Raw genomic sequence first — 21,829 nt, 5'->3', positions numbered from 1 at the left:
AGTTATGCTACTCAACTACCAACTGACATCAGAGGAACCTATTCATCTCCTTTCCCAATACTTTTTTTTTTACAAGCCCGACCTACCTGAATTCACCAAACAACCCGTCACAAAAACAAGCTTTCGTATTCATACCTGTAGTAATCTTGACCAATCCAGTGCTCCTACCACTACCAATTGTCAGTTAGCACAATAAAATGTAACCCTTTTTTTTAAATCAGCATACATTACTTCCTCATCTTACAGACAGAGGGACCCCTGAGGACCGTCATTAATAGATATTGAAAAGAAATGTAGAGAAGTGAATTCATGAAAAGGTATAGAAAACCCATGATTATTGATGATTATATAAACAATAAGTTTTTTTAATGCCAAATTCAAAACTTAAATATGCATATTAAACATATATGAGAAATTGGAAACTGTAAATTATTTATTTTTAGTCATTCAATGATACAAAAGAGGACAAAAACTTTTTTCTATACCAACTGCTTCTCTGAAAACTGGAAACATTTTTTGGGAATACAAACCAATCGAATTTCCTGTTGTGTGTCATGCTTCAAAGCTCTTGGACTCAACCAGACCTGAGATCATGAACATTACATCCCACTGTAATCCTGCTGGGCATTCAGGAAATTCTCAGTCTATCAGCAAGTTCCCTGGGGCCAACCTGTGGCTTGTAGATTAATCAAAATTACTTTAGTCAGGGAACAAACTCATTTTTCCAAGTTGGGCAGAGTTGCATTAAACCAAAGATTTAGTTCAAAACACAGAAATGCTGGAAGATCCCAACTGTCTTACAACATCCACTGGAGGTAAAGAGATATTACCAATATTCTGGGCATTCCCTCAAACCTTGAGGAAGTGCTTAGGCCCTAAATGTCGGTATTATCTCTTTATCTCCTATGGAGGCTGCAATTGCCTGGCTGTATTGTTCCAACATTTCTGTGTTTTGACTACAATTACAGCATCTGCAAACTTTTGTGTAACACTAAAGATTCTGTTGCTTTCCTGACCGTTTACTTTGCAGTGAAAAGCATGATAAACAATTCATTACCAGTTCACGATCAACTTCATTTCCTTTTTCAATGTTCTCACTCCCTCTCTGTTGTTGAAAATTCCACAAAATTGAGTGTTCTGGAGATGAAAAAACACTCAGGTCTGCCAGCTTCTCAAAGCGATTTTCATCGCCAGCTGCTCGAGTCTCAAACCTATTGGAAAGATGTTCAGGGTATCATAAATAAATCAAACTTAAATTTGAAGAGAATTATTTGTCAGGCAGTGGCCTTTTGAAATATATAACTAGAAAGAGCTTTTCCCCCAATGAAATGGTGTTCAGAGAAAAATTATTAAATTTTTAAGTTTTCTTTAAACTACAAATTTTTGTTGACACAATAGTATTGGCAAAACAATGCGATAATCATAGCACAATTCGGCAATTGGTATCTCCCTATCATATACTGTTTTAAGAAAAGGCAATGAGTGAATGAAGGAGGAATATTGCAGTGTCTACCATATCAATCGGAGAGTTTACTTATCTACAAGAGTAACCAAGTACTGCTGAAACACAGAAGGTTACTGCTGAGCAAGTATGGACATGAGGGAAAATTAACTGAAGGGCAAACTCCTCAAACAGTCATTTATAAAAAGTGAGGCAAAACAGCACAACAAGGGATTCAGGAGGACCTCAGTATTTTTACACAATAAATAAAAAGGTGTTTCATTCATTATCTGAAGAGGATCCATGGTTGAAGAGCACTTGATTATAGTTGGTTGTGTCCCACATATAACTTCCCCTCATATCAAGTGTAATAATGTAAAAAATAAGAAAACTGACTTTATTCAAATTTATTATTAATAAATAATTCTACACTGGCACACGGACAATTTGAAAATTGATTACATGGGGTCATTATCCAAAAGAAGAGGTTGGGGGGGGAGGGGGTGTGACTGGTTATTCAAATGGTATTAAATACGTGAACTTAAGTAAAGACATTCCTTCACTCTTACAAATGATTCAACAACCATGGCAAGGATTATGAAAACAAATGTTCCTCCAATTGAATTTTAACAAACAGAATAAAAAGTGAAAAAAAAACAAGAATGGTGGAGGAACTCAGCAGATCTTGCAGCATCCATAGGAATTAAAGAAATTAATGAGGGTAGGGCAGTAGATGTGGTCTACATGGATTTTAGCAAGACATTTGACAAGGTCCCCCCACGAGAGTCTCATCCAGAAAGTCATGAGGCACAGGATCAGTGGAACCTTGACTGTATGAATAAGAAGATGGCTTGAAGGAAGAAAGCAGAGTAGTAGTGGAAGGAAAATATTCTGCCTGGAGGTTGGTGATTAGTGGAGAGCCGCAGAGATCTGTTCTGAGACCCCTGCTCTTTGTGATTTTTATAAATGACCTGGTTGAAGAGGTGGAAGGATGGGTCAGTAAGTTTATGGATGGCACGAATTTTGGAAGAGTTGTGGATGGAGCTGAAGGTTGTCGAAGATTACAAGAGGATATGGACAGGATGCAGAGTTGGGCTGAAAAGTGGCAGATGAATTTCAATCCAGATAAGTGGGGGTGATGCATTTTGGAAGGACAAACCAGAAGGCTGAGTACAGGGTTAATGATCAGTTATTTAAGAGTGTGGATGAACAGAGGGGTTCAAATCCATACATCCCTCAAGGCCGCTACACAGGTTGATAGGATAGTTAAGAAGGCCTAAAGGATTCTGGGATTCATTAATAGGAGGATTGAATTCAGGCGTAGAGAGGTCATGTTGCAACTCAATAAATCTTTGGTAAGACCACACTTAGAGTTCACTTCTGGTCACCTCATTATAGGAAGGATGTCGAAGCTAAGGGTGCAGAGGAGATTTACCAGAATTTTGCCTGGATTGAGAAACAAGTCTTATGAGGCAAGGTTAGCAGAGCTGGGACTTTTTTCTTTGGAATGTAGAAGGATGAGAGGAGACTTGATAAAGGTGTACAAGATTATGAGAGACATAGATAGGATGGAGAGCCAGCACCTGTTTCCAAGGGCAGGATCAGCAAACACCAGAGGACAGATGTATAAAGTTAAGGGAGAGAAGCTTAGGGAGACATCAGGGGTAAGTTTTTTTTTTTTTTTTTTTTTTTTTTTTTTTTTTTTTTTTTTTTTTTTTTTTTTTTTACACAGAGAGCTGTGGGTGCCTGGAATGCCTTGCCAGGGATGGTGGTGGAGGGTGGTAGTTTTAGGGGCATTTAATACTCTTAGACAGACACATGGATGAAATAAAAATAGATTATGGGGTAGAGAGGATTTAGTACTTTTTTTTAAGGAAGAAATGTATGGGTCAGCACAACATTGAGGGCTGAAGGGCCTGTACTGAGCTGCACTATTCTACGTTCTATGTTTCATAGAACATTACAGCACAGTAAAGGCCCTTCAGCTCACGATGTTGTGCCGATCTAATATATACTCCCCCAAAAATACTAAACTCTCCAAACCTCATAACCTTTTATTTTTCTTTCATCCATGTGCCTAAGAGTCTCTTAAATGCCATTATTGTTCCAGCCTCCACCACCATCCCTGGCAATGCATTCCAGGCACCCACAATTTTCTGTGTTTAAAAAAAAACATACCTTGTCATCTCCACTAAACTTTCCTCCCTTCACTTTGCACAGATGTTTTGGTCCTGAACCCTTCTTCAAGGTATGAGAGAAAAAAGACAGGCAGGTGCAAGAATAAAAAGGTGGGAAGAAAGGGCAGGGGAGAAGCACAGAACAACAAACAAAAGGTGATAATTGTATGTGGATAGAAGGATGGGAGAGGAAGGTGAGAATTGATCGGTGGAGGGGGTGGCTCCTTAGTGATACAAAGTGATAATAGATTACACTTTTTGCTAGTTGTGACATAACAACTCCTCCACTTGCCTGGAGTATATGACATTCTGAATATCCCATAAACCAACGGAAAGGTTTAACTTTGAAGAGAGGCTTAAAAGAAACCTGTCTCAAAAGAAATTGGGACAAAAATCAACACAGACTGGGTTACCATTTTATTTGAGGTGTTTTTGACCACAACACACAAATGTCATTATCCACTTGAACTCGTATACAGCTGGGAGATCCCTGGAATCCTCAGGACCTGATGCCCCAAAAGTTCTGACAAGCCTTGGAATCCTCCCTGCTGCAGGCAGCAGAGGAATTTTGAGCTACTTGTCTCAACACTTCCAATAATATGATGATAAACATACTTTTGTATCTGGAAGCTGAATGGCGAAGACTTTCGTGAAATCATGGTTAAATTGAGAAAGACCAAGCTGAAACAGGCCATTCAAATCATTTGGCCTTGTAAACAATGTGTGGAAGGTGATCAGGAAAATGGACATGAAGAGGTATAATATTTCCTAAAATGTAAAAATAATACTGAAACAAATAAGTATCATTACAGAGCCAGAAAAAGCAAGTTACAAGTACATTCCAAATATGATTTCAGAGGGGATGGAATGATATACTGAAATAACAGGATATAATGACTTGTGCTGCCTCTTGTGTTAAGTGCAAAGTTATAGTGGCAGCTCAGGTTAAATGACCAGAGTAGCATCTCAGAGGTTTGCACAACAATCTGGAAACCAGATCTCAAATTCCCAACATGGGGCAGCCGAGAAATTAAATTAATTAATAATCCCAAATATAAAAGAAACCATCAACAGTAAATATGTTTGGAACGATCTAGTGATCTCATTAACTAAAGCCCTATTAGGAAGAAACCTTGCTATCCTTGCCAGAGCATGGAAGGGTGTGGGCACGTTGAAAAACCAACCCTCTAGAAATGGCCACGCAAGCTCAGTTAAGCATATGCAACAAAAATACTGACTGTGCCCAAAGAAATGGATACCCACATAAAATTTGGACACGTCAATAATTAACAAGGAAATTACTAATTTACAATAAGAAATAGGAGTAGAAATAAGCTATTCAGCCTTTCAAATCTGTCCTGCCATTTAATCACAACCTGATCCATTATCTCCACTTGGCCCCACTCTCCCCATAACCTTTGATGCATTGGCTATAGTCAATTACCTATCAATTTCTCCCTTAAATACATCCAATGACCTGACCTCTACAACTGCCTGGACAACAAATTCCACAGATTCACCACCCTTTGGCTGAAGAAATTCCCACATATTTCTGTACTAAGCAGACATCTTTCAATCCTGAAGATGTGTCCTCTTGCCCTAGACTCTCTCATGATGGGAAACATCTACTCTGTCCTTGCCTTTCGACATTCAAAATGTTGCAATGAGATTCCCCCCTCATTCAATTTAATTCCAAGTGGAGGCCAAGAACTGTCAAACACTCCTCATATAATCCTTTCATTCCCAAAATCATCCTATTGAATCTCTTTTGACCCCTTTCCCACGTCAGCACGTCTTTTCTTAAATGTAGAGCCCAAAACTACTCTCAAAACTCCAGGTGAGGTCTTCACCAGTGTCTTAATAAAAAAAATGAAATCCATTGGCTTTGAAAGATTGTAGGAAACCAAGCTTGACAGAACAGCTGGGAATAGGAGCCATGGGCTGCTGAAGGGAATAAATTGGATGGATGTGGTGATGAGATAAACAAATGAAGGGATTGCTTAAAAGACCATTGGCAAATGGGAATCAGTCAAGGTGTCAGCCAGAGGGTGCTTCAGAGCACGTTGCTGCCTGCTAACTTTATTGAAGAATCGTGCAAATACTCAAGACATGGCAAAGCAGAATCAAGACCTTGCTCTGCCAGTGGCGACCACACAATGAGGGAATCAAAATGTAAAGTAATTAGGCAAAAGAAACCCAATGGTGAGAACAAGAGATGTGAGCAAAACTTGCTGATGAAATGCCCTGTGTAATTCCTGAAGTTTATCTGAATCTGAAGAGCATATGCCTGCACACTTGACCACATGCTGTCAGGATCATTTCACTCGGAACTAAATAGAGAAGAAATTCTTGGTGCTAAGACTCAACAGTGTAATTAATGAATTATTCAAGAGGCAGGTAACAAGATCCGGAGGGTGGTGTTTCTGTGGAATTCTTTGCCAAAGGCTTTGTGGAGGCCATCATTGGGAGTATTTAGGGGAGAGATTGATAGGTTCTTGATTATCCAGGGCATCAAAGGTTATGTATGCAGAGAAGGCTGGGCAGTGGGACTTAGTGGGAGAATGGATCAGCTCATGATTGAATGGCAGTGCAGACTTGATGGCTGAATAGCCCATTTTTGCCCCGATGCCATAGTCTGAAAACAAGTGAATCACATGGGATGCATTTTTTTTTTTAAAACACACGTATTTAAAACCAAAAATTAAAATTCAACATACAGTTTTGTTATCTCTGAAGACAGAGGTCTTGGCCGAAATTTACACCTCTGGGAACTTGAAAGTTCCTCTTTCTTTTCTGAAGTGAAGCTTTGGATTTGCTGTTTAACACAAATGTTTATCTTTTCCTTCTCCACAGTTGCCTGTGGACTATCTGATTTTGCTGTGGTGCTACTGGCGGAATCTAAGAGGAGACTAATGCGTTTCTTAATTATCCCACCAGCCACTGGGGTACGATTTCCTTTACATCTTTGATCATCAGAATCTAGATGAGAGTTTTCATCATTTGATGACAGCTCCAGATGAGAAGAACTTTTATCTAATTCCCTATTTGTCCATTTTTTATGTTGCTCTGGGTGACTCTCTGTCTTGAATGAGGTAGTGATTGTTCTTTCTTCCTTCTCTTCCTTTCTGGCTTCTGCAATCATTTTATTGTCACAACAATGATTTTGCTCCAGTATTTTACTTTCCGATGAACTCATAAATTTCTCTTTATTATCGGTCTTGTACAATTTAGGAATTATGTGGTCTTTTTTGCTGGTATCCAATTTTGGAATGCTATGCCCCTTTTCTTTAGCATCAGACAAGTAACTCCTTCCTTTGTTTACACAGTCATCAGGAGATCCAGACTTTTCAGTTTCTACTGCTGAACCATCTGGTTGAACTCGAGCCTTGTGTTCAGTCCCAGAGAACAAAGCACCAGTTGCTGGCATTACAGGGACATTTTCTTTGCTTTCCTCTGATGGGCAATTATTCCTCTTGTAAATCATGGACCCTGCTCGTTCAAATCTGGCTGTTAGGTCCATTGACAAAGGCCGGGGGTTTTTACGCCATGGTTTTTCAGGTGTAGAAATATTTTCATCATATTTTATGGTGGCTACTAAATTCTCATCACGTGTAGTTCCAGAAAGCCAAGCAGCTAATGGTCTGGACTTCCTCCTTCCATGGTCGCGAAGGCAGAGTGAGCCCTCAGCAATGTCTATTCCCTTATCCGTTTTGGACTTGTCTTCCTCTGCAGGGTTTTCAGACTTTCCAAGAAGATCCAAAGAAGTCAAACTTGATGTCTCAATCCCTTCCAAGGCACTAGAGCTGCTCATCTTGAAATGAGAAGATGACTTTGGCAATGCAAATGATTTATTAGTCCTTTGTTTCTCCTGATTCTGTGAAATATCCATGTTTGTCCATTTTCTGACATCACTGGTTTTCATAGATTTTAACTTCTGAATAGAAGTTTCCAAAATAACCATGCTAGTTGGCTTTGCTACAGTATATTCTCTCTCCTCTTCTATCATTCTTTCCGGATTCAAGACTGCATTTGAAGTTGAAACTGCAATGTTACAAATTTTTGGTTTTGAAGGCAAATCAGGCACATTTTCATCATCCTGAGTATTGTCTGCTCTAATTCGTCTGAGACCCTCAGCTCCCAGCGAAGAATTTAGAGCAGGAGACAATACTAACATGCCAGCACCAGTTAGTGCATGTTTTCCCTCCATGTGCCTGAAGCTTTCTTCCTTATCATCTATATCTGTATCCACCTTCCCTGATGGAATTCCTTCTGAAGTTACACTCCAAGGCTCTGGGGCTGCAAGAGGTGCTTGTGTGACCCAAAGTGCTGAAAATGGCACAGAAGATACTGCCGACGAAAACTGTCTTGGAGAAACTTTTGGTTTGGGTGTTCTTAAAGTCTTGGTTACTGAACCCAAATTATAATTCAGTTTGTCATCATGAAATATATGAGAAGTTGAAGTTGTTGATTCCAGGGCTTTATTGCTTGCATCTGAAAGAGGGCTCATGCGAGTCCATGGAGTCATTGGTTCAGTGGTAATATCACTCCCATCACTTAAAGTGTTATTTTGGGGTGTGATAGGCTTCCCCTCCACCCATGTTGCCATGGCAAGGTTTCTATTTCAAGCATTCACCATCCTGCATGACTCAACACTCTGGAGACTTGCCCTGTGTGTGAGAGAGAGAAAAAAATTAATAGTGAGCTGAATTAAAAATAAAGTTAGCTAAGTGAGCAGGTAATCAGTCTTACTTAGAACACAAGGGTTATTCAAATATTTAAGCTCTCCAATGTACAGGTTACCCAAATAGGCTTGTTCACTAAGAGCCAGTACTAACTGGCAATGAGATTTTGTACCTAGATTTCAGGTATAAGCTTTGTAAAACCTTGCCAATATCAGGTGGGGCTACTTTGAGATAGAATAACACAGGAAATGGTGACAATAAAGTTCAGCTGTGTGGTAACACAAACTAGTTACAATAGGATTGAGTATAAAGATTTGTTTGTTTATTGGCAATGTATCATTTTCCAAATAATGGAGAGAAAATAATTGAGCCCTCCACCCCTTCCCCCGTAACCCCCCACCCCCAACCTTTAATGCCCTCTCCAAGAAAACATAACAATGCTGACTCTGGGAATGTCAAAGAACATGCTGAAGCTAAATGTTAAATAACTGTGATGTAGCAATTGGATGACATCCTGATCATTAATTTATAGATTAATTTATACATTAATTTATAGATAGTCATACACAGTTTAATACAAGGGTGATGGAGCATTCTTTTATTTATTTATTCTGATCCATGAAAAGCCTCAAAGCTGTAAAGGGGGACAGTGGTCAACAACAGAAAATAAAATTTATTGTAATGGATGGCTGGAATTGAGGAATCCTTCATAATTATTTTTTTATCACCTAGCTGATAACAATTTAAGTAACAATAGGAAACCCCACCGAAAGTTCTGCCTATTTTTCCAAATTTCATAAAATGGCTTTCAAAAATCTCCACCATCCACTTCATTACTTGATCTGTATTACTAAATATTTAATTGAATTGAGTGTTTTTTTTAAGTTGGCAACTTAACAGAACTGAACAAGATCAAGCAGGGATAATGTGCAAACTTCTTTCAGAGAGCGCCAGAGATCAAGTTTAAATCCAGGACGCTGAAGCTGAGAGGCAGCCAGCTGCATTGCTCAGCTTCAGAAATTGTTTCAATTGTTCACAAGGAAGTGTTTACAACATTTACATTTTTAGTGCATTTCACAGCTCTATCTGAGAAAAATTAAGTAGCAAATGAAGCTTAGTCCAGTTTGTGGTCATTGTTCCTCTCCAGATCACCAGGTGGGACAACAGTCACTTCACACTGATTAATTTCACAGAACAGAATTGTAAATGTTAAAATTGGAAAGAGTTAAATATATGCACACACACAAATATTAATCCAACTTCTTTGTCAAACAAACTTCTTTTAAAAGTTTGGATGAATGAAATTACCCTGACAATTTACCCTAGAAAAAGGGTTGTAAGTGATGCCATTTACGTACTCTTGACAATAAATCTGAATTCTAGGACGAGTGAGTGGGTACTAGGAATAAAATGCCTCATGATTTACAAATCCTTTCCATCAAAATTGCAAGGTTAATTCCAGAGCCTGAGCCTACTTTTAAAGTCTTTAGATGAGCGACTGGATAAGAGATCTAGCTTTAACTACACATGGAGACAATCAATTCCCAGGGTTTGACCCGGAGGCTTTCATTGCCATCAGTAAACTCTCTCATCGAGTCACACAGCATGGAGCTGACCCTTCAGTCCAATCCATCCATGCTAACCAAGTTGGGAAAGTCCCATTTGCCAGCACACTTAAACTCTCGAGTTGACTTAATAAACAAGAACGTGCCGTCTGAAGGAGAGCCGCATCTGAGCGAACACCGGCTCCTGTGGATTGTGGCTGTAGTCCCACTGCTGCTTTCAGGTGCAACAGGGGTTTCTCCAAGCTGGAGAATGTACCTACAGGGGGAGAGTTAGGTAAGTGCTCCTCCTGGCCGAGTTCTCCACTTTCAGGTGGCCACCCGACAGCCGCATTGGGGTAAAATGGCAGCTTTACATTCGCGTATTCTGGCCACCTGAGGCAGCTTATATTGAGCCAACATCAAGGACATCGTTCCTTTATGCACTGCATCAAGTTTGATGGCTATTTACATTCATAAAGCAAGTATCAAACACACAGAAAAGCTGAACTTGGATTAGCAGCATTAACTGAAATGAACAGGGAAGAATAAATCAAGGAATCTCTGAATACCATTTGAGTGGCATACATCTGGCACTAAGTTCATCTTTTATAAACAGTCCAGGTTTTGCATGTCAAGTATCTCAGATGGTACGAAGTATACTTGTGGTGGGCTTCCTGTCAAACAGGCTAACCACTGCCTGTAACAAGCAGAATGAGCATATACCCATGGCCAGGTAAAACTTATAAGAAAAAAAACTGCAGATGCTGAAAACCTAAATAAAAGCAGAAAATAAAGAAAACCTCAACAGGTTAAGCAACACCCATGGAATGAATAACCAGTTTCCTCTTTCCCCCATTTAGGTGAGAATCTTCCCACCTGAAACACCAATAGTATCTCTTTCCATTGAGTCTGGCTAATTTGCTGAATAGTTCCAGCTTTAGCTGTTCAGATCCACTTTCTTTCACAGACCTTTTCAAGGAAAAAGCAAAAAGACTCAGAAAAATGGCTTATTTCGTTGTATCTTTTTAAATGATAAACTGTCAAACACTAACTTTGCCCAAAAGATCATAATTCAGGGACGAGTCTTCCCTGCAAGACCTGGTAACAATTTTGAGTTTGAGGACAGAGGTCAGGACAATGGAATAAATGATCTGGAATTATTTCAGTGTCATTCCCCCGTTAAGGGAGAGATTGACAAGTTCTCGATTAACCAGGGCATTAAAGGTAATGGAGAGGATGAGCAATGGGGCTGAGTGGGAAAATGGATCAGCTCATGATTGAATGACAGGGGAGACTCAATAGGCTGAATGGCCTATTTCTGCTCCTATGCCTTTTGCTTAAAACAGTGTTGAACTTCATATTCCAAACTTTTATTTGAGATTGATAATGCTCCAATATCTGAATCCTTCAGATTTATTTTTAAATGTTACCCAAACTGGCAAGAATTATTATTTCCGCCCCCCCCCCCCCCCCACTTCCTTTAGACCACACATGTCAAACTCTGGCCCGCGATATAATTACATTTGGCCCGCAAGATCATTTCAAAAATGTATTAGAGGTGGCCCGCCCTGCAGCGAGAGCCGATGCTGTTTTTTGGTAATGTCACCCCCACCATCCTCCCCCTTCATTGCACATCCTTCCCCATTGTAACACGAGAAATTGTAACACGAGAAGTCTGTCGATGTCATCAGCCGGCAAGCCACTTGGAAGGCTCCCCGCACAACCAGTCACTTCTCCCACCTGTCGAGCGGTGCGGCAGATTGGTGAGCGCCTGTGATTTCCTGTCGGCGCGACGGGCATGGCAGGCTGCGCACGGCCCCCGGGCAGCGTGAGCCCCGCGCGACTGGCACCGGACGGCCCTTCCACAGCGCGAGCGCACTTCTCCCGGTCGCCACGACCTTCAGCGCTTGCACCCGCGTGGACCCCAGGGACGGCTGGTTCGGCCCTGCACGTGAAGAGAGAGATGGTGGCTGTCCGCAAAGGCTGATCGGCAATGCGCTGGGCCTGAGTGGGTAGGTAAGCAGGGGTGGGCAGAGGGTGTAGGTGAGGAGTAATGGACAGGGGAAATTATGGTGGTGCGAGGGGCAGTTAGAGGGAGGGATGAGTAGAAGGAGGGGTGGATAGGGAAGAGGTAAAAGGGGAGGGGCAGGGCGAGTGGGGGGGGTGATTAGAGGGTGAGAGACGGGTAGAGGGAGGAACGTTGAGGGGAGAGGCAGTAGAGGGGCGTGTATAGGATGGGGTGGGTAGAGGCAGAGCGAGTGGAGTGAGGGGTGAGTAGAGGTTGGGTAAAGGACTGGTCAGGTAGAGGGATGGTGGGTCGAGGGTGAATAGAAGCCTAGAGCCTGAGGAGTGAGTAGGAAATGCTGAGTCCTGATGCAGGCCAAAATGGACACACCCTGTGAATGCTGACTACATCTCCACAGGGACCAAATATGTTTCCCTCAGGTCAAGCAAAGGGTGAACTTGAGCTACCTACTCCTGACCTGTAACATTATCCTCCTAAAGTTATATCCTAAAGTTTAACATTACACATGTTGAAAGAAGAGAAAACATGCAGATGTTGTTGAAAATTTTCAATAAATATTTAGTTCGGCCCTCGACTTAGTCCAAGTTTTTAATTTTGGCCCTCCGTGAATTTGAGTTTGACACCCCTGCTTTAGACAATGCTCAAACCAGCTCAAAGACTAGCAAAGCCCTTCATTACAATCAAAACAAGGCACTTTCCTTGCTGAGTCCTGGCATTATGAATTAAGATTAAATTGTAACCAATTTTATTAAGCAAGCATTCTGAGTTGTGAGAATTCTGCCAAAGATTAGCTATTTTGACTGTGTGTTTGCTGAGGATGATTTGATTCTAATTGTGGCCTTGATGCCCAATGGTCATCTTCCTTACAATACAATATTGAATATACTTTAAAGTACTTAGTTAGCTGTAAAGTGCTTTGGCATTGACTGAGAAATAAATACATATACTATACATGCACAAACACAGAAACAAATATACCGGTACATATTGTGGGGTGGGTCACGTCTCCAGAATGGAGGACCATCGCCTTCCCAAGATCGTGTTATATGGCGAGCTCTCCACTGGCCACCGTGACAGAGGTGCACCAAAGAAAAGGTACAAGGACTGCCTAAAGAAATCTCTTGGTGCCTGCCACATTGACCACCGCCAGTGGTCTGATATCGCCTCAAACCGTGCATCTTGGCGCCTCACAGTTTGGCGGGCAGCAACCTCCTTTGAAGAAGACCGCAGAGCCCACCTCACTGACAAAAGGCAAAGGAGGAAAAACCCAACACCCAACCCCAACCAACCAATTTTCCCCTGCAACCGCTGCAACCGTGTCTGCCTGTCCCGCATCGGACTTGTCAGCCACAAATGAGTCTGCAGCTGACGTGGACTTTTACCCCCTCCATAAATCTTCGTCTGCGAAGCCAAGCCAAAAAAAAGATACAGATATGTTTTTGGGAGATAAATTGGGAAAGGTTTGTTCAAGTAGATTACATACAAACACTTTAAAACAGATCTTATTTAAAATACTGGAGCCCTGCCCCATGCTAGACATATCAGGACCTCAGAGCTTTTGCAAGAGACTTCAGTAATGGATTGTTGTTTACAAAAGGTAACAGATGAAAGATCTTGCTGGAGCCACAGATTGTCTGGAAGAGAACTTGTTGTTCTAGGAGGGTCATGTGATTTTGCAAGCAGAGAGAGTCAAACTGGCTTTTCTCTCTGTGTCAGAGAGAGAGAAAGAGAAACGGAATTCACTTGTACAGTGTTACAGCAGCAGAAGCAGCTGGGACTGGAACAGGACAAGCTGGCAAGCTTATGGAAAGCCGCTTGGAAGACGGCCTGGTCAGAGCCCTTATGGTTCATGCAAGAGGAGAGAACTGACTGTCTAATGTTTCACTTGAAATAAGTGAAACAAAAAGAACTTCCTTCTTTCAGGTCACCACAGAGTTCATCATCTGGAGAACCCTGAGGGGGCAAGTTTCATCAGCAAGACACTGAAGTGGCTGATGGAAGAAATGTACAACAAATTTCTCCCTGAAAACTGATAAGAACCATGCTGAAGGGTAACCATTTATCTTTCAATCACCAAAGCCTGGTGAACTGTTAAATTAATTCTGTGCACAGTATAAAAATTGTCTGCAACCAGTGAACTTGGAAGAATAGAAGTGAGATTGAACTGTGAATCAAAGAACTTTTCTGAACTTATTACATACACGTGCGCTTAGAATTAGAAGGGGGTTAAGTTAGGTTAAGTAAGTCAATAGTGATATGTTAAAGTGTGATTCTATTTTCATGTTTAAAGATAATTAAAAGCAACTTTTGTTTAAGTAACCATTTGTCTTGGTGAATATCTATTGCTGCTGGGTTTTGAGGTGCTCTGAACTCGTAACACCTGAAATGAGGGGACAATGTATAAACAGTGCTGAAATTTCTACATGGCCAAACCCAATTGTATACAAATAACCTTGAATAAAATTTGGAATATCCACTTTAATCACATGAGAATTGTTTGATTACAAATTTAAAACTGTGGGGCACAGGAGCAAATAAAGGGGGAAAAAGTGTCTTTGTCGCAAACATCATGGAGGGCACTGTATATATTTACAGTGGCAGTAGTGCAAAAAAAGTGTCGTTTTAATGGTACAGACAGATTGATACAGATCTTGGCGTATTGCTCTGGTTAAGGGTAGTAGGAAGTTCAAGAGTCTGACAGTTCTTTGAAACTTCTCCAATGCCAGCACATCATTTTTTAAACAAGGAGAACAAAACTGTACCCCATACTGGAAGTGAGGCTTCACCAGTGTATTATAAAGCCTCACAACCCTACTCTGATAACTTATACCTCTAGATACGAATGGCAACATTGCATTCGCCTTCTTCACCATTGACTCAACCTTGAGGTTAACTATTCCTGCACAAGGACTCCCAATTCTTTTTGCATCTCCAAATTTTGAATGTTTCCCCATCCAAATAATAGCCTGCTGTTTTATTCCTTCTACCAAAGTGTATAACTAGATGGATGACTGCAAGGATCACCAAATCTCAAATCATCCATCAAACACCTCCTGCCCTGCCTATGGCAGAGTCTATGGATCCTGCACAAGACCCTTCAGCCACCTCAGGGCCCACAAAAGGAGGATTTTCTTTTTAAACATGGTAAATTTTAGTGACCCAGAATATACTACCACACATTGTGCTCATAATAGAAACACTGGGCACAGATCAAGCAGAACTCAATGTATCTGAGACATCTTTGCTGAATCATTGTTTACTCACCAGGTATGCTGGATTTCATGCATAATTGAAACTTAAAGGGAATAAAAATAATAGTGCAAACTTTCCCCAACACCAACCACTCCTCTCCCCCCACCCCCCATCAACACTTCCAGAGAAGAGAGACAAAAGGAGGACCTTGCATGGACTCACTGGTCAACAACCATCATAAAATAAAATATGCTTAAGTAGTTTAAACAGTTCCACCTCAAAAAATAAAAATTCCAGACTTACACAGACTACTATTAATAATGATTTTTTTAAACCATGATTTTTGTCTGCCTTGTTGGCTTCATATTAGTTAGGTCATATTTTGTAAAGCATTATGACCAATCTCAGACTGTTTGCCAAACTACTTGAAACTTTGAAACAATAAATTAATACAACATCTGTTAAACTCCTTCCTGAAGCAGTCAAACTCAGCTGGATTACAATCAAATGCAATCTCTCTCCATAGATTTCATTCTCCTATGTTTATCTCATGTAATGAAGAAAAAAATGGTTATTTAGGGAAGGTAACTTTTTTCAGTTGGGAGACTGAGTTTTGGGCAGGAAGAAGTTTACAACAAAAGAAAAATCCCCCTACCTTCTATACAAAACCTTTCAAAGACATCTTAAGTTTAAGGCAAGGCTACTGTGAGATTTTTTTTTCAAGAATACCTCCTGAAGCCAAGTACTTTGTTTTCCAATAAATTGGGGGGGGGGGTTAAATGCACAAGATTATTTAATAATACTTAACTGCTTTAAGCAACAGCCCTAATTACTGACTAATATCTCCCTGCAACAACCCCCCTAACCCTTACATTCCCCTTTCCTGCTAAAACAGGACTGAGAACAAAGGCTGCCTTCAGAGTAAATCCCCAGATCTGCAAACAGATTCATCCCCTTGAACTCAATCAGATCTTTTTCTCCCCCAACCTAGAAGGATCTGTTCTACACTGGTTATTGTTTAGAAAAGTAAACACAATGTAGGTTGCAATAACATTTTAAAGTGACTAATCTATTGCAGTGTAGTTCAAATAACTTTAAAGCAGATTTTAAAGGCCACTAAACACTCATCCTGTATGCTGAGTCTCCATAGAGTCTCCAAGAATTCATGTTGCAACACTTTCCTTGTTGTTAATGGAATCTGGGAGTTTAAATCTATGCTGCAAATAGATCCATAATTTTTTTTAAAAAAATCAGATATAAGCAGCTTCAAACTTCCATTGTGAAACTTATTTGAAAGAGCAAACTAAATTTGAAAGTTTGACACACTTATATGTAAACAACTCACAAAAGGTTGGGACAGTGAATACACATGCCTGAAGATGAATCGGAAAAGCAGTTGGGATGTTTTAAAATTAAGGTGGGATTCTTTTGCTTAACTATTGAGAAATCTCTTGCAACCAAACAGACCTGTTCGGTCACAAAACAGAAGCAAGTCTTTGTGTCTACACGCAGGGAAATGGCAACCACCTCCTTTCCAGAAAAAAAATGCATGTCACATGATTGTACACTCTGAGGCAACTGACTGCATCTTTGTTTGGAGGTGGAACTGCATTTAGTCTGCATCTTACCCAGGTTAAATTCATAATCCAATAGCAAAGGACCAATTCACATCTCCATCGGGCACACAAAACTCAAAACGGTCAACCAGTTTACCTATCTCGGATGCACCATTTCATCAGATGCAAGGATCGACAACGAGATAGACAACAGACTCGCCAAGGCAAATAGCGCCTTTGGAAGACTACACAAAAGAGTCTGGAAAAACAACCAACTGAAAAACCTCACAAAGATTAGCATATACAGATCCGTTGTCATACCCACACTCCGGTTCGTCTCCGAATCATGGGTCCTCTACCGGCATCACCTACGGCTCCTAGAACGCTTCCACCAGCGTTGTCTCCGCTCCATCCTCAAAATTCATTGGAGCGACTTCATCCCTAACGTCGAAGTACTCGAGATGGCAGAGGCCGACAGCATCGAGTCCACGCTGCTGAAGATCCAGCTGCGCTGGGTGGGTCACGTCTCCAGAATGGAGGACCATCGCCTTCCCAAGATCGTGTTATATGGCGAGCTCTCCACTGGCCACCGTGACAGAGGTGCGCCAAAGAAGAGGTACAAGGACTGCCTAAAGAAATCTCTTGGTGCCTGCCCCATTGACCACCGCCAGTGGGCTGATATCGCCTCAAACCGTGCATCTTGGCGCCTCACAGTTCGGCGGGCAGCAACCTCCTTTGAAGAAGACCGCATTCATATGGAGGGGGGCTATCAGCAGAAAAAAATGCATTTACCTTTTTATAGATAAGGCCACAGGTAAGAGTCATTTTTATTCAGAGGAGTGTCTCGTTGTGTCCTCTGGAGCTAATGGAGGAAGGACAACTAGTGCCATAGCGCCGCCCGTCAACACAATGGCATATATACGCGGCGAGCAATGGCCATCCTCATTACCATAATCCCCACTGAAGCTGGAAATGCTCCGGGAAACAGAGCGGTTTGAGCTGCATGGGAGATTATGGGTAACGAAGACAGCCATCGATCCTTCTTCTGACTGGTGCTGCCTTTCTGGCACAATGAGGGAACCTGACCTCTTGTGTTAGTGCTATAATGACTCTGACCTCTTGTGTTAGTGCTATAATGACTAGGTCCTGGGTTGCAGGCTGACAGCATCATCATGATGTCATCAGCCCGCCCCTGGTCAGCCACTTGCAGCAGCAAAACATTTATGGAGCGAGACGGAGCACTCCACTCCACTCCACCTGTGCGACCAGCCAGAGGAAGGATCAGATTTGGAGTCACGCACGGAGGATTTATAGATGTGAGGGTGGAGAAAATCCATCTTTACAGTTGCAATTTTTTTCCTCTATAACAAAGACTACAGATTGAGATAAAATTACCAAGATGGAGAGAGAACTCCTGCTCCTCATCCATGTTCCAATTCCTCATACAAATGTACATCATAGAAGTATTTACAGTGGGCATCAAGCACCATTCGTGCCTATACCTATTGCGTGTGCATGGACCCAAAAGACTTGAATGCCAATAAAGAGGGAACATTATCAGAATCCAACCAGGGATGAAATTACAAGTGAGATGGCCGGTACAAAGTTTTTTCACTAAAATGGATGCATCCCAGGACTTCTGGCAAATAAAACTGCACGATGATAGCATAAAATACCCCGTTTGGCTGATACTCCTGTCTGAGGATGCCTTTTGGAGTTTCCTCAGCTCTGAAAGTGTTCCACAGGACAATGGCATAAAAGGCATGAATTGGGTACGTGACAAGATCCTATGGGGACCCACACAAAAACAACACAACGATAGGCTCATCAAAGTGCTACAACACATCAAGAAGAATGTATTAAAATTAAACAGAAAAAATGTCAGTTTGATGTGAAGTAAATCACCTTTCTGGGAGATAAACTGTCAGAGGCAGGTGTAGAGAAAGACAAGAGCAAGGTGAAAGCAATTTTAGAGATCCCCAGACCCACTGACAAAAGGTATATTGAGAATGCTGGGAATGATCAATTTCATTGGTAAATTCATACCAAACCTGTTTTCCAAAACAATGTACCTAAAGAAGTTGTTACAGGACAAATGTGAATTCAAGTGGACAGAAACCACGAGGAAGAATGGGGACGACTGAAAATCATTCTAACAACAGAATCAGTACTTCCGACGTTAACACATCCAGAAAGACTTTAAAAGATGGAATAGGGGTCGTACTACTTCAAGCTGTGGGAGAACATTCGATGTCAGTAGCATACGCATCAAGGACGATGACAACATCTGAATGTCAATATGCACAAGTCAAGAAAGAGAGTCTAGATTTGGTCTATGGACTCATGAAATTCCACATTTAAGTTCATGGTCTCCCAACAAACAGACCACAAGCCATTAATAGCAATGATCAAGAATCACCTCAGTGAAATGTCACCGAGGATCCAAAGACTGATGATGAAGCTATAAGATTATGACTTTGAATTGGTGTACACACCAGGGAAACTTATTGTGTTAGGTGGTGTTAGCCAGAGGAATGATGCAGAGTGAAGCACACAATGAGAGCTCCACAGAGACAAATGTGAATCTCCATGTGAATATGATCACTGAATCTCTTCCCAGTTCTGATATGAAATCCAAGCAAATCACAGTTGAAACAGAGTAGGACACATTTCTACAGAGGGTCATCAAGAGTCTGAAATAAGAATGGCATAGAGGTGACCATCAGCCATACTATAATATCAGAGATGAGTGTTATCGATGGGCTTCTACTCAATCAGAGCAGAATTGTCATTCTTCAATCATTGAGTCAACAGATGCTGAAGAGGATGGAGAAGGAAAAATGCAAGGACTGGAACAGCTGTTTATTGACCAGGGATAAATGCTGGCATTGACTGGATGGTTTCAAGCTCCGAGACCTGTTTGAAACTTCACACAAAGCAGACAAAGGAACCCATGATAATAACTGACATACCAGCAGAACCATGGCAGAAAGTTGCAACTGATCTGTTCCACACGGATGGGAAAAATTACTTGCTGGTTATTGAGTTTGAACCATCTGGAGATTGCACTGCTTCCTAGCATGTCTGGCTGCTTCTGTGATTCAATGTATGAAATTGATCTTTGCAAAACACAGAATTCCTCAAATTATCTACAGTGACAATGGCCCATGATTCAATTATAGAAAATTCCAGAACTTTGCAGAAGAGTATGATTTCCAACATGTGACTTCAAGTCCTCTGCATCCACAGTCAAACGGCAGAGAAAGGAGTTCATATAGTTAGTTAAAAAGATGCTCAAGAAAGCACTAGACAGTGCTAGACAGATCTGTATCTAGCTCTATTGAGTTACAGACCTTCGCCACTTGAACATGGCATGTCCACACAATGAGCTTCTGATGGAAGTGTAGATTACACACCACACTTCCCTACTCTGCAGACCCAAACAGGAAGTGAGATGTCGAAAGGTAACAAAAGCGTCTGTAAGGGAGTCAAATGGCAAACTATGATGTCAGCAAGAAGCTGAGGGCAACTGGCACAACATGGCACAGTAAGACTCAGAGATTCCAACACTTGGGACAAAAGGCTATTGTTCTGGGAGAAGTAAATCCAACATCCTACACTGTCAGAACAGAGGAGGGTCAAATACTGAGGAGGAATTGAAGGAGCTGCTGAAAATGCCAGAGATATTGCAGGAACAAACAAATGCAGAGGATTTAGCCTTCACAGAAACAGAGGAAACACTACCCATGCTAGGCAGTAGAAGACCTGCAGAGCTGACATAAGCACCTGTGTTAAGAAGATCCACACAAGTTGTCAAAGCACATGGAAGACTGAATCTATGAAAAAGAACTGCACACTTAAAAATTTGTGCTGCTGATATTCATGTGATGTTTGTGTTGAATTTTAAATGGAAAGAATACTGTATTAATGTGTCACTTCTGATTAAACATCTCAAGGAAAGGGGATGTGGTGATAGAGTGCTTCCACCAGAAGGACTCGGATACAGAGTGTGTAGCATCTGGGTAATGTTGCATCTTGCGAATGCTGTTACATCTTTAGTAGATTAAAGTTGCAAGTCTTCCCATGAGATCTGCATGTGTATGTTCTGTTTTTAGTGCTGGTTGCTTATTTAATAAATTTAGTTGTTTTAAAAAGAAATCAAGTTTCTTTATTGTAATAAAAGAAACATTACAGCATCCATGAAAAGCAAGGATATATTGCTAACTTTTCAGGCCTGATCCCTTCTTCAAGGAATAAGTAGAATGAGCCAGAAGCAGAAAATCTCAGAATTCAGTTGAACAAAAAGGTGTAAATTGGATTTGATAAGGGATGAGGTAAGAATTTGTCATGTTTGTGTGAAAGGAGACAGCAAAAACAAGAGAGAAAGAGCCATTCAGTTGGAGGGTGCCCAGTCGGAAAATGAGGTGTTGTTCCTCCAATTTGCAGGTGGTCTCAATCTGGCAGCGCATGAGACCATGGACAGGCATGTCAGCAAGGGAATGGGATGGGTAATTGAAATGGGTGGCCACTGGGAGATGCATATTATGTTGGTGGACAGACTTGAGGTGTTCAACAAAACGGTCTCCCAGTCTGCATCCAGTCTCTCCGATGTAAAGACCACAGTGGGAGCACCAGATGCAGTAGGTGACCTCAGCAGATCCACAAGTGAAATGTGGCTTCACTTGGAAGGACTGTTTAGGGACCTGAATGGTGATGAGGGAGGAGATGTGGGTACAAGTGCAGCATCTCCTACGGTCACAGTGGTAAGTCCCAAGGGGATGATTGGTGGAAGGGAGGAGTGGAGGATACATACATAGATTGTAGGTTAATTGGTCACATAGACGCAAGCTCATGAGCCAGAAGGACCTGTTACCATGCTGTATCTCCAAATTAAATTAAAAAATAACCCCATCTTCCACTGATTGCTGAGGTCATGGAATCAGATGAGATGCCAAAAAAGCTACATCAACTAAATGTTGTACAGTTGCATTGGCAAGCAGCTAAAACAGAACTGCTGGAATGCAGGTCAAGTTTACACCATTCTTGTGCAAGCTAAATGGTGAAAAAAAATTATTAAATTTCCTACAATGGAAAGAGTATTGTAGGAAAAGCAGATGAGTCCAGAGCAATGGACTGGCATGTAGAATTATGACATTGTGACCATTATTGAAAATTGGTTGCAGGAGGGACAGGACTGGCAGCTCAATGTTT

At 41.3% G+C, this 21,829-nt stretch overlaps 1 protein-coding gene across 1 annotated transcript in view; it reads right to left on the bottom strand.

Annotated features, from left to right (window-relative positions):
• The window catches only part of LOC138761154 (uncharacterized protein KIAA1671-like), a 245,816-nt gene that overhangs the window by 140,991 nt on the left and 82,996 nt on the right, over window positions 1-21,829 (bottom strand). Inside the window, exons 2-3 of the mRNA XM_069932843.1 lie at window positions 6,336-8,285; window positions 1,058-1,211 (exon numbers count right to left, since the gene is read on the bottom strand). Of these exons, the coding sequence (XP_069788944.1) occupies window positions 1,058-1,211; window positions 6,336-8,224 (2,043 nt within the window). The 5' untranslated portion in view covers window positions 8,225-8,285. The remainder of the gene's footprint in view (window positions 1-1,057; window positions 1,212-6,335; window positions 8,286-21,829) is intronic.

This window comes from Narcine bancroftii, chromosome 4 (assembly GCF_036971445.1).
Source record: "Narcine bancroftii isolate sNarBan1 chromosome 4, sNarBan1.hap1, whole genome shotgun sequence".
Classification (NCBI taxonomy): Eukaryota; Metazoa; Chordata; class Chondrichthyes; order Torpediniformes; family Narcinidae; genus Narcine; species Narcine bancroftii.
This window is presented reverse-complemented; position numbering and strand designations above follow the sequence as displayed.